The 16,634-nt window shown below is 39.9% G+C and overlaps 2 protein-coding genes across 2 annotated transcripts; both read right to left on the bottom strand.

The window, feature by feature from the left end:
• Positions 1 to 1,826: 1,826 nt before the first annotated feature.
• LOC102713755 lies at positions 1,827 to 2,287 on the bottom strand. The gene is made up of 2 exons (XM_006658484.1): positions 2,150 to 2,287; positions 1,827 to 2,057 (listed from the first exon to the last, which is right to left on the bottom strand). The coding sequence occupies exons 1-2, from the start codon at positions 2,285 to 2,287 to the stop codon at positions 1,827 to 1,829; spliced, it is 369 nt and encodes a 122-aa protein (XP_006658547.1).
• Positions 2,288 to 4,933: 2,646 nt separating this feature from the next.
• LOC102704716 (protein argonaute 18-like) lies at positions 4,934 to 11,182 on the bottom strand. Its single transcript, XM_006657620.2, has 21 exons — positions 10,626 to 11,182; positions 10,149 to 10,513; positions 9,937 to 10,070; positions 9,467 to 9,588; positions 9,276 to 9,382; positions 9,043 to 9,178; positions 8,821 to 8,937; positions 8,628 to 8,735; positions 8,142 to 8,216; positions 7,593 to 7,715; positions 7,334 to 7,490; positions 7,074 to 7,195; positions 6,863 to 6,997; positions 6,671 to 6,774; positions 6,520 to 6,579; positions 6,378 to 6,441; positions 6,170 to 6,290; positions 6,010 to 6,083; positions 5,817 to 5,911; positions 5,688 to 5,719; positions 4,934 to 5,367 (listed from the first exon to the last, which is right to left on the bottom strand). The coding sequence occupies exons 1-21, from the start codon at positions 11,055 to 11,057 to the stop codon at positions 5,222 to 5,224; spliced, it is 2,829 nt and encodes a 942-aa protein (XP_006657683.2). The 5' UTR covers positions 11,058 to 11,182; the 3' UTR covers positions 4,934 to 5,221.
• Between the last annotated feature and the right edge of the window lie 5,452 nt (positions 11,183 to 16,634).

Raw genomic sequence — 16,634 nt, 5'->3', positions numbered from 1 at the left:
AAATGCTTCCATTTGACCATGAATGTTCATCAACCAAGTTAAGAGAAGGGAAGATGGCTACACAAGGTTGGATCTTAGATAGATTGGGTGATTGGGTGAAGAAGAATCCACAAAAGGGTGCAAAGGATGCAAGACAGAAAATAGAAGAACAATATGAGATCAAACTGAAGTATTCTAAGGCATGATATAGTCTGAAGCTAGCTCTGGAAAAATGCATGGTAAATATGAGGAGAGTTTTCAGCTACTCTTTAACTGGAAAGCTAAAATTGAGAGAAAATCTCCAGGTTCGGTTGTTGAAATAGAACTGCAAAAGTTAGGGCAAAAGATGTGTTTCAAGCGCATATTTGTTGCTTTCAAACCATGCATAGATGGATTTCTTGATGGATGTAGGCCGTACATAGGTGTAGATGCAACTCATTTGACTGGTAAATACACTGGACAGTTAGCTTCAGCCACTTCTGTAGATGGTCACAACTGGCTTTTCTATGTAGCATACGCAATTTTTGATTTGGAAACTGATGACAATTGATTGTGGTTCATGCAACAATTAAATAAAGTCATTGGTTGTCCTGAAGGTTTAGTAATTTCTACAGATGCTTGCAAGGGATTAGCAAAGGCAGTTGATGGAGCATTCCCTGCATCTGTTGAGCATAGAGAATGCATTAGACATCTCTATGGTAACTTCATGAAGAAGTACCATGGTCCAATTTTTAGTGAACATCTATACCCTGCTGCAAGAAGTTACACAGAGGATGGTTTTAAGTATCATATGCAACAGATACATGCAGTGAGGCCAAATGCAATAGAATATCTTGAGAAACATCACTCAAGGATATGGTACAGATGTGGTTTTTCAGAAAAAAGAAAGTGTGACTACTTGACAAACAATATATCAGAGAGCTTCAACAGCCAGATAAGAGGGTTGAAAGGGATGCTGGTACATGAACTTGTTGATTCCATTAGGGAGATGGTCATGGAAAAGATGGCTACAAGGAGAGATATTGGTAGGAAACTTGATGATGGTATCCTCCCAAGAGTGATGAAACAACTGAATGATGCTACTTCCTTACTAAAAGTTGTGAAAACTGCAAGGAGTGATGATGGCTTTGCAGAAGTTACCCTTGTTGATCCTGACAACAACACTAGAAGACATATTGTAGACCTAGACCATCATAAGTGCTCATGCAGGGTTTGGCTAGGTTAAAAGCTTGTCTAGTTGGCTTGGTACATGTAGGTTGGGAACGAAGTTAAAAGCTTGTCTATTATTTTGCTAAAAACTTGTAATATTTGGTATGTGGTGGTTGATCTCATGATGATGTAGTCTGGGAACTAAGTTATCCCTTCTATTATTTTGCTACAGACTTGTAATGCGATGGTTTAACTCATGAGGGTGTAGCCTGGGGACTATGTAGCCCCCCTACTATTATTTTGCTAGATGTGGTTTGCATTATGAAGATGAAAAATACTTTGTCAAGTATTTTGTTAATGTGTAATTCTATAATGAGATTTGTCTATCTGCAATTTGGAGGGGTATGCAGTACAAATTTGTCTATCTGCAGTTTCTTTTGTACATATTCCTTAGTTACTTTGAAAATTTTCTTTTGGACATACAATCTCACAAACATGAACAAATTATCTTGCCCATACATTCACTGTTTTACTCCCAGAAATATATGCAACAATTACAACATAGTTTCACATTTACATACATAAGTACTTGGTAACCATATTTTGATGTGCACCTACTGTCTACCCAACACTAAGCTAGCAAATAACACAGATATTACTAGCAGAAAGCTTAGAAGTTTACAACGGCAACGCTTTTCTTAAACCTTGTTCAGTTCAGCAGATTCCACCCTAGCCTGCTTCAGTTCATTTTCCTTTTCTTCAATAATATCTGACAACCTCGAATTTTCTTTTGTCTTCTTGGTTAACATATTCTCGAGCACATCAATTGTTTCTTGAAGATTATCGTACTTCCCAGCATGGCAGTATGCAACCACCTCTTCAGTGTATCCATTCAATAGATCTTCCCAAATCCATAAAAAGCATCTTCCCTGTTGATTCCAACACACATAATCAGGTATCAAATCACATTTTGATGGTCGACGATTGCACAAACAGAACCCACACAAAAGGGCATAGTCACCTGATTACCACACTCAAGCCATCGTCGCCGGGGATTCCTTGCGGTAAATGAAGTGTGCAAGGACGCAGGGAGCCCACAAGCACAGTTCAAGGTGGGGATTTCAGGACTTAATAACCTGCGATCGCTAGCTGCATCCATCGTATTGCTCCGCCTACTGTTGCTGCCGCCGGTCGGCATGGATGTCTTCAGTGCACCGCCGCCTGCGATGTCGTGTGTCACTCCGGCTAGAAAAGTGGAGCGCCACGCCGTCGCCAGAAGCTAAGCCCGCTGTTGCGCCGTCGCCGGCAGCCAAAGTAATCGCCATGCCGCCGTCGCCGTCGCCTGAGAAGTGAGGTATTTATGGGCTGGACTGGAATGGGTGCACGGTTCTCTAGCCGGAGGGCAAAATCGTCCATATAAAAATACGCTCAGCCTACAGTGTACTCAAGTCGGCTCCAAGCGTACACAGTGGCATGGATCGAATTTGCAAAATTTACAGTGGCATGAGCCGGGTATGACGAATAGTAATGGCATGTTTCAAATTCACCAATTTTGTAATGGCATGGATCCAAAAAACCCTTTTTTTTAAAACTTTACATACAGAAGTTTATTATCTCACATTTATAAAATAGATTTTTCAAACTTTGTAATAGCTAATTACATCGTTTACATCATTAAATAGTTATTACAATAATTAGATAATCTTTTATCTTTAGCTTAAAAAAACATGTGCGGTCATCATCTATTAAAATACGGAGGGAACACGTTAAATGATTACCTGTACTTGGCAGTCATTACAGATAGGGGTGGATAACGAGCAAATTTTCAGTTCAAACATGTAAATCATATGAAATTGTATCTAAATATTAAAGTTTGAACCAACAAATCACATGGTGAACCTATAAAGTATTGAACACATGCTTTTTAGGGTGGAATCAATGAATGTCGGCGAATCGCGTATCTTTTGTCTAGCTCATTTGGCTCGCGAGCAGCTCACGAGCCAGCTCGAGCTGGCTCGTTATCTCTAACGAGCTAAAATGCTAGCTTAGCTCGTTAGAAAAATGAAACGAGCCAAGCCGAGCCAAGTTTGTCAGGAGTAGAGCGAGCTAACGAGCCACGAGTTTTTTGTCCACCCCTAATTACAGACTTTCCTAACTTCTGGACATTTTTCGAGCAAGTTAATTAGAGAGCAAACACTACGCGAAACCGATCAACATACCAGATCGAGTGTGGTGACAACAATTACATCTGGAGTTCTGGACCCTTATACGTTCTAGCTAGCCATACTCATGCGCCTGCAAAATGTTTCGGTTGGAGGAACTGTGCCCATGGTGTAACGACAAGGCTCGGTAACTCGTTTCATCTCAAACAAAACCAAAATTCTGCGAAGTATTTTCAACTTCAAAGAAACGCATCGATCAGAACTAAAAAGGCAATTAAATATCCAACTAGGAAAAAGGCATGAATTATTAGATACGTACAACTCCCTCTTCCAACGATTGTCAAGTATCGATCTCCCATTTCAACTTTGTTAGATGTCATGTTTATAATGATTGCAACTCAATTACCTACGCTAATTTCCCCTCTCCAGTATTAGTAGTAGGCTAGGAGGTAGAATAATCGAAAGGTGAAACAGAAAAAAAAAATAACACAAATTGGCAGCAGCTGCTAGCTTAGCTTAATTAGCCCAAGACAAACACGTGGCCACAGTTAAAAGATAGGTCTTCCTTTCCTAGAGACAAAATCTAGGAAAAAAATCAAAGAGATAAAGGCATGCAGGAGATCGAAGCGATAATTGACTCCGGGCAGCAAACGGTTGAAATATGCAAGCCATGTTCTTCTTTTTTTATATTTTTCTCTCTTTATTAGTAGCAGCTCTCGCTGCCACTTTCTTGCCAGTGGTGTTTAGATTGAGAAAATTTTTGGAAAAAGTGTCACGTCAAATATTTGACCAGATGTCAGAAGAGATTTCGGACACGAATGAAAAAACGAATTTCACGGCTAGCCTAGAACCCGCGAGACGAATCTTTTGAGTCTAATTAATCCGTCATTATCACAGGTTGACTACGGTAGCACTTATGGCTAATCATGGGCTAATTAGGCTTAAAAGATTCGTCTTAAGATTTCTTCCATAACTGTGCAATTAGTTTTTTTGGTTCGTCTATATTTAATACTTTATTTAGATGTCCAAAAATTCAATGTGATGTTTTTAGAAAAACTTTTTGGGAACTAAAAAGGCCTAAGTGAAGAAGGCAAAATAAATATAAAAGAATATCGATAGGAATTGACGTTGGTGAATGGTGGAGCCCTTCTGTCTTCACAGCAGACAAACTCTACAAGACTACATCTTGACCATGTTGACATGGCTAATTTAGATTTCAGATTAAAAATTACCAAATACAACGGAGGTGCTCCCTCATGTCAAAAATATTTATCATTTAAATAAATATTTAGTCAAACTTCTAAATTTAGGATAAAATAATAAGTATAATAGTTTTTGATACTATCATAGTAATTTTCTAGACAAGTCTATGTATACGCTTATTTTGTATTTGAAATAAGCATTTAGAAAATTATTGATGGTCTGGGTTTTCAAATTTTGTCCTAAATAATAAATACATTTAACCATCGAGAGTATTAGATGAGTAAACTCAAATTAAGGGTTTTTTTTTGGAACATAAATAGAGCTGTGATTCTAGACATGGGTTACTGCACATAAATTAGATTTTATATCCTGAAAAATAAACCACAGGCATAATCACCGGAAACAGAGATAAACAAACAGAGATTTTTTTTTTTTGCCGGGAAAGCGCAGACCGGGCTAACCAATTTCATTAAGATGGGAAGCATGTATATGGTGAGTTTACAAAGCTCAACAGAGATTGCTGAGATCTCTATGTCTATATCCTCACATGCACCAAATACATTCAGAGTGCTGAGATAGTAACACCAGAGACGCACTTCAATAGTTCAATGTCGTTTAAAACCACACAGATGATATTATCCTTTCCAGATCAAGTCTACAACTACATGATATGGAAAAGAATGACAATCTCAGACACAGACAGATGCTGTTTTCCGGGGTACAGGGACTTAGCAGAAGAACATGGAGTTCTTCACCTCTTCCTTGATTTCAGCAAGTGTCCACCGAGAAGCATCTTCAGGAGCTGCGCCGGGAACTTCGGTGAGGTAGAACCGAGCACGGAATGCGAGCTTATGAGCATAGTAGACAGGAGGCGCTGCCATGACAAACAACACAGAGTTAATACAGAACAGAACAGGATGTAACAGAAGGTAATGAAGTGAAACTACTTTCGTTTATATCTTCTTAAACCTCTCTTCATGTTTCTGTTTATCCAGATGTGGAGTTTGGCCAAATACCAAAAGTACGGTAGCTTTATCTAACTAGTTTGAGTTTGATAGAGTTTCACTTCATTTATGACTGTAATTTTTATGTTATTTGAAGCACAGGAATTTTAGCATTAAAGAAGCAGTTAGCTCCTGTAACTAATGCAACATTTCCGCGATTAAACAGAGCTGATAGAGAGAAGTGGCGTACGAATGGACACCGAACGAGTGCAGCTTGTATATCTGTCCAAGAGCACAGCAGAAAGAAAGTCATTCAACCGCGAGTGCAGAATGCAAACATCAACAATTATTTATTCATGGCAAGGAAGATCACACTTACATGTAGCACAGGTTGTTTGTGACAGACTGAAGGTCATCTGCAGTGAACTTGTTGTCGTCACGCAGCACATGGTAATGGCTTGGACGGCATGTCCCCTGTAATTTTACAGTTTACAGATCGTTAGGGCTTCACTTGTATGGTATGGTACAGACAGTTCACTTATCTGTACTCTGTAATGTGCTAGGCATCTTACTTTGATCCCAGCATGGCTGCACAGGAAGAAATCAAACTCTCTAGGGTGACAGATCTTTCTATCAACTACTGTGCCTGGAATTTACAGAAAAGAAGTGTTAAGTAATTGACTAAACAAGATCATTAAACAACGCTTACGGAAGAGGCCATCGATCTTTAACCTGGAGGAACATTTACGTTCACACGTTCGGTGTAATATGGGGGGAAAAGTCTTGTATGATGCCTCTTCCGAACCACTATAAAGGTAATTCGTGGCTCCAAGCCATACACAGACTTCCATGCCTGAAACAGTGGATTTTGGTTACTAGTCTTATTCAACCAAAATGGTTGAAACATTATGTACTTTTTCAAATATCAAATTGCTTGTACCTTTACTATGTCCGGTACTTCTTTCTCTAGAACTTGGTTGAACTGGCCCTCACTTACGCCGTCCCTGACGATGAAACAGGACAAGCGTCAGTGTCTTGGTATAAGATCAGCAAAGAAGCACAATTAAAAAAAATAAACTAACCTGTAGAATATTAGCTGCTCCGGCTTGTTGGAGTCACTTTTGCATGCATTGAGAAGTTCCCTGCAAAATATTTTAGGAATCAATGAACTCTCGAATGTTGGCATACTGGCATGCATATGTAGAAGTTAGCTGAGCAGCATAAAGATCTCACTTAACAATGCCCTCAAGATCTCCTATGATCTCCTCACGGTTACCTTGGGTACGAACAACAGAATTGTACCTGGTCACATTAGGCCAGTCTACGGAAGCAACAACCTAAATGGAACACCCCATCAGTGAGATGAAAACTGTACAGTAATAGATGAAACTGGGGCTGGTTTATGTTCTGCTAGAAATATCTTACCGAAGCAATGGAAGGGCTAGAGTCATCTAGAGGACCAGGATGAGTAACGTCAGCACCAAATATAATAGTTGCTTTCTTTGAAACAACCGGTAAACTTGCATCTTTATTAGAAAATACTGAATTCGTTCCTCCAGCCTGTAGACGTGGTGAGTACATCTTGTAGTTGAATAAGATTTGTGAAACAAAGATTCTGGGAGGTGATCAAGTTTACCTTAGCATTGATCTTGATAGCAATATTTGCACAGTACGGAGGTAACGTCTTGGAAAGCTGATCTTTTCGACAACACTGTGATATCACACCGATTTCTGTTTCACAGATTCTTTTGACATCACCTGTGGTTATCAGAGATAGACCTTAACCACTTGTTCAGTGGAGCTAAAATTATAACCACGAATATAACTGTAACCAATATAGAGAGACTAAGGAATCATATTTTCCCAGACGTTAGAGAGAATTTGGATGCTAATTACCATATAATTTGGCATCTTTGTCTGGCAATATAACAAGTAGGAGGTCAATCTTTTGACCCTTCAACTTGTTGCATGCATCCTTATAGCGCTCGGGAAGATCGTTTTGAACACGGTCAGGATTAGCATGGAATATTTGAGGGATCGAGTTATTGAAGTTCTGAAATGAAAGTAACAAGAAAAAATCAGCTGTCCAGTTGAATAAAAAAATGATGAAAAGAAGATATTAAAACAGTATAAGAATGATGAAATGGTAAGTTACCAGTCCAGTTCTAAGTGACGTTTGAATCAATGCATTGCAGAAATTTGTGATAACGGGATCCATCGAACCATTGCAAAAGCTAATACAGGCCCAGGTTTCAACCGAAGCACCGTTGAATACTTTCTGCACATCAAAATGAATTGTTGAAACAGTGTGGAGAGAGAACAAATATATGCAGTGCCAATATTCAGCGTTTTGGGTTCCACAAAAACCAGGAGTATTCAATAAATATTTGAAATAACAAAATTATACGACCGTAAAAAGCAGTTCCTTAAAATTGTGTACAGTTCAAAATATTGTACAGGCTCAGTAGACCATGATTCTCACACCAGTTTTTTTGTTTTAAGGGCAACAAGGAGTTTGATAGCCGTCTCATGAGCCAACTGCTAACCGTCTGGCATTTTGGCAACACATCAGCACACGACTAGAAACAGGTAACAATAACACCATCACTAAAATTAACCATTTTCTGCAATATAGTAATGACTAATGACTGCAGAAAAGAACATAGGAAAAGCTTATGAAACGGATCGGTTCGTCATGATGTACCTTGTCGCTCATGTTCCACTGCCCATTATTTGGCTCGCAATCGACCTCAGCTCCAACTTCATTTTTGTACTTCAGCTACAACATTATGTGCGACATAGGAAAAGTGTGGACAAACTAAAAAAAAAACTGATGGAAGGGGCAAATCTAAGATGGTGTTTAGATTGAGAAAATTTTTGAAAAAAGTGTCATGTCAAATGTTTGACCGGATGTCGGAAGGGGTTTTCGGACACGAATCAAAAAAACAAATTTCACGGCTAGCCTAGAAACCGCGAGACGAATCTTTTGAGCCTAATTAATCCGTCATTAGCACATGTTGGTTACTATAGCACTTATGGCTAATCATGGGCTAATTAGACTCAAAAGATTCATCTCAAGATTTCTTCCATAACTGTGCAATTAGTTTTTTGGTTCATCTATATTTAATGCTTTATTTAGGTGTCCAAAAATTCGATAGGATGTTTTTGAAAAAAAATTTTGGAGGATTACCATTGGAGCCTTCAAAAGTCTAGCATTCACAGTAGTAGGGTAGGAGTCAACTTCTATGCCAAACTCCTTTGCACGTTCCGTACTGCTATACTGGTTGTTCTCAACAGCCTAACAAAAAAGAAATGGATTAGAGAGAAGTTAAAGATTAGTATTAACCTGACAAAATAACATAGAAGATGGCATGAGCAAGAACCTGACGAATGGACATTTCACGTTCATGAGCAAACTTGTCGATTGAAGCTATTAGCTGGGTAACCTGACGCTGATTGAGCTTTTTCTGGTATCTCTGTCCTGGAATTATCTTGCAAACCTTCAATCCAATCAAATTTCAACATATAGAATTAGAACGTGGAAAGGCAAAGGATGTAGAAAAATATTAAAAAAATTCAATTAAAACTGAAGTATATGAACAAACCTCCATGGGTAGGTAATTCGGTTTCTGATCAGTACCAACTTGCAGGCAAGGGAGATGGCCGTAGCTTAGCTCCAGGCCGTATTTTTCTTTGAAATACTTCTTGACAGTCGTGTCATCACCGGTTGATGATTTGAACCTTGCAGTTTTGACATCCAACGAAATTTGATAAGATTAAGTTATTCAAGAGAATTCAATAGCATCATTTGCTCAGAAGAGAAGGGAAAGCTCCTTACGTCAATTGACTTGCAGACAGCGTGGTTAAGCTAGAAACGCGGTATGTTTTGCGTATTTTTCCGCGGTGGGTGACTTCAATCCTAACACCCTTGAGGGTCCTCATCAACTGCAGATTCAGGAAGCATGAAAAACCATGTCAAGATCAGCTCTACGCAAACAAATTATGATGGGAAAGCATTTGTACACGCACTTCGTTACTGCATCTGTTCAAAAAATGCTCCATATCAAAATTCCCAGTAATTCTTATTCCGTACACCTCATTTACTAGTTCAATCACCGTCTGAGGTGCAACAAAAGCAGTTGAAGAGGTGTCTGCAAGAAAAGAACGTCAAGTGCATAAGTTGTCGAAAACACAACTCTCGGAGATAAGGATTTCCAGCCTAAGTTAGCATAGAAAAAAATGTTTGGAGTGAGAAATTAAATTTGTCGATGAAATGGAGTTGATACTTTCTTGAAGAGATTACCCATCAGAATGTATGAGGATGCAGAAGAAGAGAGCATCACCTCCTGATTCTTATTTCAGACTGAGATCAAATAAATCATTCGAGTCCAAAAAACATTTCCATATCTAGTTGCTCAGTAATCAGCTGTTCATATCATCATGTGCTCGATTCTTATGAATTGCATTTCAGGTAATTCAATCAAATACAGAAATCTGACCTATGTTTAGAGACAGCCCCTGCTGCGTGAGCCTGCAACTCTGGTAGAACCCCTTCCACGCAACGACACCCGAGCCGAGTTTTTTGCCCTTCATGATTTCGGGCGAGAAGTAAGATCGACCAACCGCAAAGTACCTGCAACCAAACAAGAATTCCCATCGTTCTTCCAGTTCACAAAAATCAAAATAACTCTGTTGTGTTAGCGCGCATTACCTGTTGTCGTTGCGCTCGGTGAGCACCATGTCGCGCAGCAGGACGTCGATCATCTGCAGCGCCTGGCCCGGGACGTGGGCCGGGGTGGGGCAGCCGGCCATGAGCATCCACAGGCCCTGCAGGTCGATCGGCGTCGCGTAGCGGATGACCACCTTGAACTTCCTCTCCCTCGTGTTCGTGCCGTCGGACAGGTCGACCTCGAACTCCTGGCTCTTGAAGGGGAGCTCGCCCGCGGTGTAGAGGTTCTTGCGGCCGTCGTAGGCGGGGAGGTGGCCGCGCAGGTCGGTGTGCTTCCGCTCGTCCACCAGCTTCGAGATCACGGCGCGGAAGACGGACGTCACCCTCGGATCCGGTGTGATCTCCACCTGAGGAGAAAAGAGAGAAAAAAACAACGGCCGGTGAGCACGCCGACGACGAGACCGATCGAGGAGGAGGTCCGAGGTTGGTGACGACGAATTGGGTGGGGAGGCCGCGTACGTCGTAGTGGTGGAAGCCTCGGTCGTAGAGGTGGACGAAGAAGTGGTTGGCCCTCACGACGCACTCTTCTCCGACGACACCGAACCCGGGCCGCGCCGGCAACGTCGGCCCGTCGTCGCGCGTGCTCAGCTCCAGCCCCTTGAACTTCTCCAGGAGCGTCTTCATCTCGGGGGCGTAGAGATCGACGAGGCGCTCCTCCGGAGCTTCTGGCAGAGTGAAAATCCGCTCCGGCTCGTTCCATCCAAAGCGCCCGCGCCCGCGGCCACGGCCACGGCCGCCGTCGCCGCCTCCATAACCCCCACCACCATAGCCACCGTACTGCTGCTGCCGCCCGCCGCGGCCGCGCCCTCCGTACCCGCTGGGCTGCTGCTGCTGCTGCTGCTGGCCCCTGCCGCCCCCTCGTCGTCCACCGCCATAGCCTCGGCCCGCCATTTCGGCAACCGGGCTCCGCTAGCTTCTGCGCGAGATCGGAAGGGAACACACGCACGCACGCACGCGAATCAAATTCAAACCGACGAACACGACGCAACGGCGAGGGCGAGGCACGAGACGACACGACACGTGGACGGCTTCTTCTGGAAGACTCACACCCCACGCGGTGGAGGATGGTATTTATACGCGAATTCCTTCGTGGGACGACCGGACGAAGGGCCGCCTTCCTAAACTGAACCGAACCGGAAAAAAAAAAATTGTTACATGTGCGGAACAACGTTGCGGTTTGTTGCGTGAACATAACATACGTCATGCGTGTGCACGGTTGGCACGACTAAGTCAGCATGACGCCATGTAGCAAAGTACTATGCCCGTTTCATATGTTAAGACTTTCTATTCTTATTTAAATTCATCAATCGATAGATATATATAATTTATATATATATATATATATATATATAGACTCATTAGCATCCCTATAAACTAGAAGTCTTATAGTGTGAAACGGAGGAAGTAGTAGGCTAGTACAATACTACTTCTATCTCATCTGATTGACCATTTGGTGAGACTCGGGTTTGTTTAGTTCGTGAAAGTTTTTGGGTTAGGTGTTATATTAAATATTTGATTGAATATCGGAAAACTATTTTAATGACTATTAAAATCTAATTACATAGTGTCATAAAACTACGAGACAGATTTTTTAAGTCTAATTAATCTATCATTAACACATGTGACTTATTGTACCAGTAATGACTAATCATGCACTAATTATGCTTAAAAAATTTGTCTTGCAAATTCCTTCTAAACTATACATTAGTTATTTTTAACCATATGTAATGCTCTGTATATGCGTCGAAAGATTTGATGTGACGGATGAACTCAAAAATTTTTACAAAGTAAACAGGGCCTCACAATGACTTGGGGAAAAGGGCAAAACAAGGGCAAAATTTTTACAAAGTAAACAGGTCCACATGTTAGTCGAGGGTTATTTGACGTCAATGATCACTTCTGTTGGGTCCCCGGTAAATAATTAGAGGCTTTCACTAAACCTCGGTTTCAACGTATAATCATTTATATATTGTTTAGAGGGGATTATGATCGAGAACAAAAGAATACGTATCCCATGATAACTGGGGAATGGATGGATCTGGAGCTTGGAGGGCAGTGATATTCATAATTGTGGTGACTATGTATCCCAATACGAACCCACCATATTCATATGAATATATATATATGAATATATATATATATATATATATATATATATTCATTGATCTATGATAAATCTAAATAGCGCCACAACGTCTTGTAATGTATATCGGTGTTTTGGGAATTAAGGTCCCCAGAAGAGTGGCTTACGCGTAGAAGTGACATGGGGCCTGTTTGGGGAGCTTTTAAATTCTGAAAAGCAACTGTTTGATAGTCAGCTTATGAGAATCTAGAAAAACTCTGAAACCCAGTCTCTCTAACTTTTAGCTTCTTAGTTTATTTTCTAGAATCTATAACTACAGATTCTTAGAAACTATGAACCGTTTGGGGCAGCTTCTAGCAGAATCAGCTTTTAAGAAAAGTTGTAACTGGAAGAAACTTTTTCAAACAGGCTCCTAGGCTCATTCACCATTCAGGGGGTCCGGCCAGCTCCAAGGGGTTAGGCTACCTTGACCCCTCTAGTTGAGGGAGTATTGGGGCCCGGTAACAGGGTCCTTCTTAAAGCAATGTTGTGTGCACATCATGTCAGAAACACATGGTGACTAACACACTTTCCACCATAACATGCACCGAAGACGATGGAATGTCTCTTGATATCTCCATGAAAAAAGATGTAGTTGTCCCCTTCTAGTCACTATGACCCCTTAAGACTATAAAAATAGAGTCATGCCTAGGAAGAGGGTGGAGTTGGTCACAAACCATACTCCTAAGAGCCAAGCAGAGAAGGGGAGCTCTAGCTCAAGGTCTTGTTAACACCGAAATTTGGTAAATTTTCGTATTACATTCGGATAAGGAAAGGTGCAATTGCTAATAGAAAATCTTATCCAGAAGAGACCGGATTCGAGAAGGAATTGTGAATACCAAGGCTTGGTGGTGTAAATTTATCTATTATTAGAGTTAGTTAGGATTTTATTTTATCTCTAAGGTTGTTAGAATCCGATCGAGACTTGTGTGTTAGAGAAAGAATCTACATAGGAGTTTGTTATTTCTTTTTATCTGTTAGGAGTCGCATGTCGTGTCCAACATGGACTAGTGTCCACCCGAGGGTATAAATATGCATGTCCGGGGTCATTATAAATCATCTATAATCAAACCACCTAAATTTCAGCGTATCGTCACCCTCCTAACCGAGGTTTTAACTCCGGTGGAACTTGACACCTGACGTGGGGCTGCATCGTCTCGATCTCCGACGGAGGGGTAAGTCCTACGTTTCGTCGGGGCACGGTAATCGCATCTGCTAGATTAGGACTGTCTCGGTTCGGTCCGATCTTCTAATCTGGTTGTGCGATTGCTAGTTATCATATCAGTTTCAGCTTGAGTTACTTCTGTATCTTGAGTTGATCCGGTCGACCACTTTGGACGATCTACGTGGGTTTGATATTTATTGTTCGACATATTCAGGTCCGATCTAGTAGATTGCGTTTGTTAGATGGTTTGTATTAGATCGATGTATTTTGGTCATTGTTTTATCGGAGTACCAGCCGATTAGTTACCTATCATCGGCTCATTGGTTTAATAGCAATCTAGATCTGTTTAGTATCTATCCTGGCATTGCTAGGTTTAATCTTGAACTGTCTCGGTTGGATCTGATTTTCTATGATTATTCTTAGCGATTTGGGCTAGGTATTTTATAAATCTTGGTTGTTTGTCTGCCGTCTATAGCCGATGATTCTTGTCAATCTACATGTTTATCATATTTACATCAATAGAGTAGCCGATTGCCTTACTGCATTATTCTTATAACAATCGGCTTGATTTAGTTAGATCGGTAATTATTTATGTTGCATCGGCTTGTGAGAATCATACGCAAATTGGGTTTAGCCGATCATAACATATGATTCATTATTTATTCCAAGTAATTCATCAGTTTATTTATTATCCTTATCGATCTTCATGTTTCCTATAATTATATTGTGCTCGACTGCATACTGTCTTGGTTAAGTCCAATCTATATATGTCTAGTTCGACCTGGTTATAGGGGATTGTCCGATCGACTAAAATTAATAAGTGATTTGACGGGTTATGTTGGTCTAATATTTATTTCAAGTTTATTTCGATGAAGTTTTTAGCCATTCCAAGCTTTTTACAGCTGATCGTTTATCCTATCGGCTAACCGTTGCAGCATCAACATCTGATCGGCTAGATTATTAGTTACCTATCGGCTCGATAGCTGATCGGCTTGTTTTACCATTCATCTTGAATTGCAGAATCAAACTGACTGGCACGCCCGCACATCATTCTAAGAATTTAGGTCCTGCGCTGGAACTATCTAAGATTGACTCTCAGGCCCTCGTGTGTGACACGTCAACGTTCACATTTTGACGTCAACAGGTCCTTCTCACCTATATTGCACCAAACATTACATGGATGAATAGGGTATTACGCCTCGACGAATGACTCGAACCTATATATATTTCTTCCACATTCTCTTCCTTCTCCCCACATCTCTTCACCCACTCTTCATCTGTATCCCATGGCTTTCCCCATGTTCCCTAGGCCGAACACAAAAAAGGCGGAGGGTCCACTGACCTCTCACTAGAGGAGTTTTTCACTGACAATATGGAATACGGAATGGATGGAGTAACACATTTGTCTTAAAATAGAAAAATTGGTACGAAATTGGAGATACATTAATAGTACCATCTAGATTTGTAAAACTGTGATATATCGAATCTAGTATTAGATTTGTTTTTCTACTTTGAGATAGAAGGAGTAAACACCTAATAGTTCTTGGCTAAGTAGATCACGCATAGAGGGGTATAGAAAGGGTCCTTGGTACTAAAAAATTTAGTACCAGCACATACCAAGCAATATACTTCTCAACGACTATAAAAGACTCGCTAAAAGAAATTTTTAGCATGCTGCATTACCAAACATATGGTTTTAGGCTAATAATACTTTAAGTCTGGCACACCAAGAAACCTTCAATAATCCTACAAAATCATTGATCTAAATTTAATCTATTCTTTGTTGTAGTCTCTTTAGCCATATCCACATCATATTACTCCATCTGTTCTAAAATATAGACATTTTTATTATTATTCATAGTACTATTTGTCCATTAATCACTTTCTGTTCAATTTTTTCTTATTTATTCCCACATACATTTTCACCCTTATTCATTCTTTATTTATTGAGCATCAGTCTTTCTTCTTAACATTAATCTCCGCTAAATAATATAGAAATATTTATATTTTGGGATAAACGTAGTGTATCATAATATATAGCGATAGCTGCTTTTCAAGTATATGCGTCCTTGTTACCACTCTCACCGTTCACATAAAAAACTTTAACTCCCACATCCCACCCCCATGCTTATGCCTAATCTTCTCTATGCCACCACGCCACCTCCTTCAACCATCCAGTCATCCTATATGGATATTCTCGTAGCGCGTGTTTAGTTCACGAAAAGAAAAAGTGTCAAAGATTCGCTATGATGTTTTAGGAAAATAAATCGACCTGTTCACCTGCCTTTGCTATCACTATCACCATAAATTTCTATCCTATGGGCAAACTATCCGATGTGCATGTCGCTAACAAGGTGGATTAATCATCACCTCACGTGTCCTATATTCCAAACTCGTTTGGTGACTGATAAGTATAATTCTATGGGTTAGGATCATAGATCAAGCCTACTCCATTCATAATTTTCCATAAATGAAGAGTTTTCTTCTATATTTTGTTTGAGTATATTTTTATCCGATCATCCCTGAGATTTGTAACCAACCCATCCTAAAAACAAGATCCCTCCATAACCCTAAAAAAGTTGATCCATTCACAATCTCTTCTATGCTGCCATCACCATGGGGTATTAAAAGTAGTTTTAATATATTCTTTATGGACATATATTGAACGTGGTCTAATAAAATATGATATATCTAAGAAGAAAATAATAGGTGGGGTGAATCATGTGTTGGAGAAGTTCCTCTATTTTAATGCTCATGTTCCATCATTGCCTTTCCCAACTATATATTTATAAAAAATATATAACGACATGAAAGTATTTTCATGTAAATCTATTAATACCATTTATACATATTAAATTAAAAAATTATGTATATTAATGGTTTGATATGTCGAGTTTTGACTAAGTATTCATGAAGAATAGATTAAGTTATTTAATACTACACTGAAATCCAAATACCATTTGGACGTACAATACCCTCCTCTCTTAGTCTGTTTGTACCATCGTTAAAGACACATAAATTGATTTTTCTTTAAAGCACATAGTAATATTTTTAATGCAAGAATAAATTTTATATTGAAATATATTCAAAGTTTGACTAGATGAAATTAATCGGGTATTAGATATTACTAAATTTACCTATAGATGTGCTTTGATTTCATAAAAAGTCAAAACGTTAATAT

This window comes from Oryza brachyantha, chromosome 7 (genome assembly GCF_000231095.2).
Source record: "Oryza brachyantha chromosome 7, ObraRS2, whole genome shotgun sequence".
Classification (NCBI taxonomy): domain Eukaryota; kingdom Viridiplantae; phylum Streptophyta; class Magnoliopsida; order Poales; family Poaceae; genus Oryza; species Oryza brachyantha.
The sequence above is the reverse complement of the archived record's forward strand: the minus strand, read 5'-3'. Positions and strand labels throughout refer to the sequence as shown.

Coding starts and splice junctions, on each gene's coding strand:
- LOC102713755 (XM_006658484.1), bottom strand. CDS start 2,287: ATGGATGCAGCTAGCGATCGCAGGTTATTAAGTCCTGAAATCCCCACC. Junction 2,058..2,149: donor GGCTTGAGTGTGGTAATCAG/GTGACTATGCCC, acceptor TGGAATCAACAG/GGAAGATGCTTTTTATGGAT.
- LOC102704716 (XM_006657620.2), bottom strand. CDS start 11,057: ATGGCGGGCCGAGGCTATGGCGGTGGACGACGAGGGGGCGGCAGGGGC. Junction 9,383..9,466: donor TGAACAGATGCAGTAACGAA/GTGCGTGTACAA, acceptor CTGAATCTGCAG/TTGATGAGGACCCTCAAGGG. Junction 7,196..7,333: donor CAAAGATGCCAAATTATATG/GTAATTAGCATC, acceptor TGATAACCACAG/GTGATGTCAAAAGAATCTGT.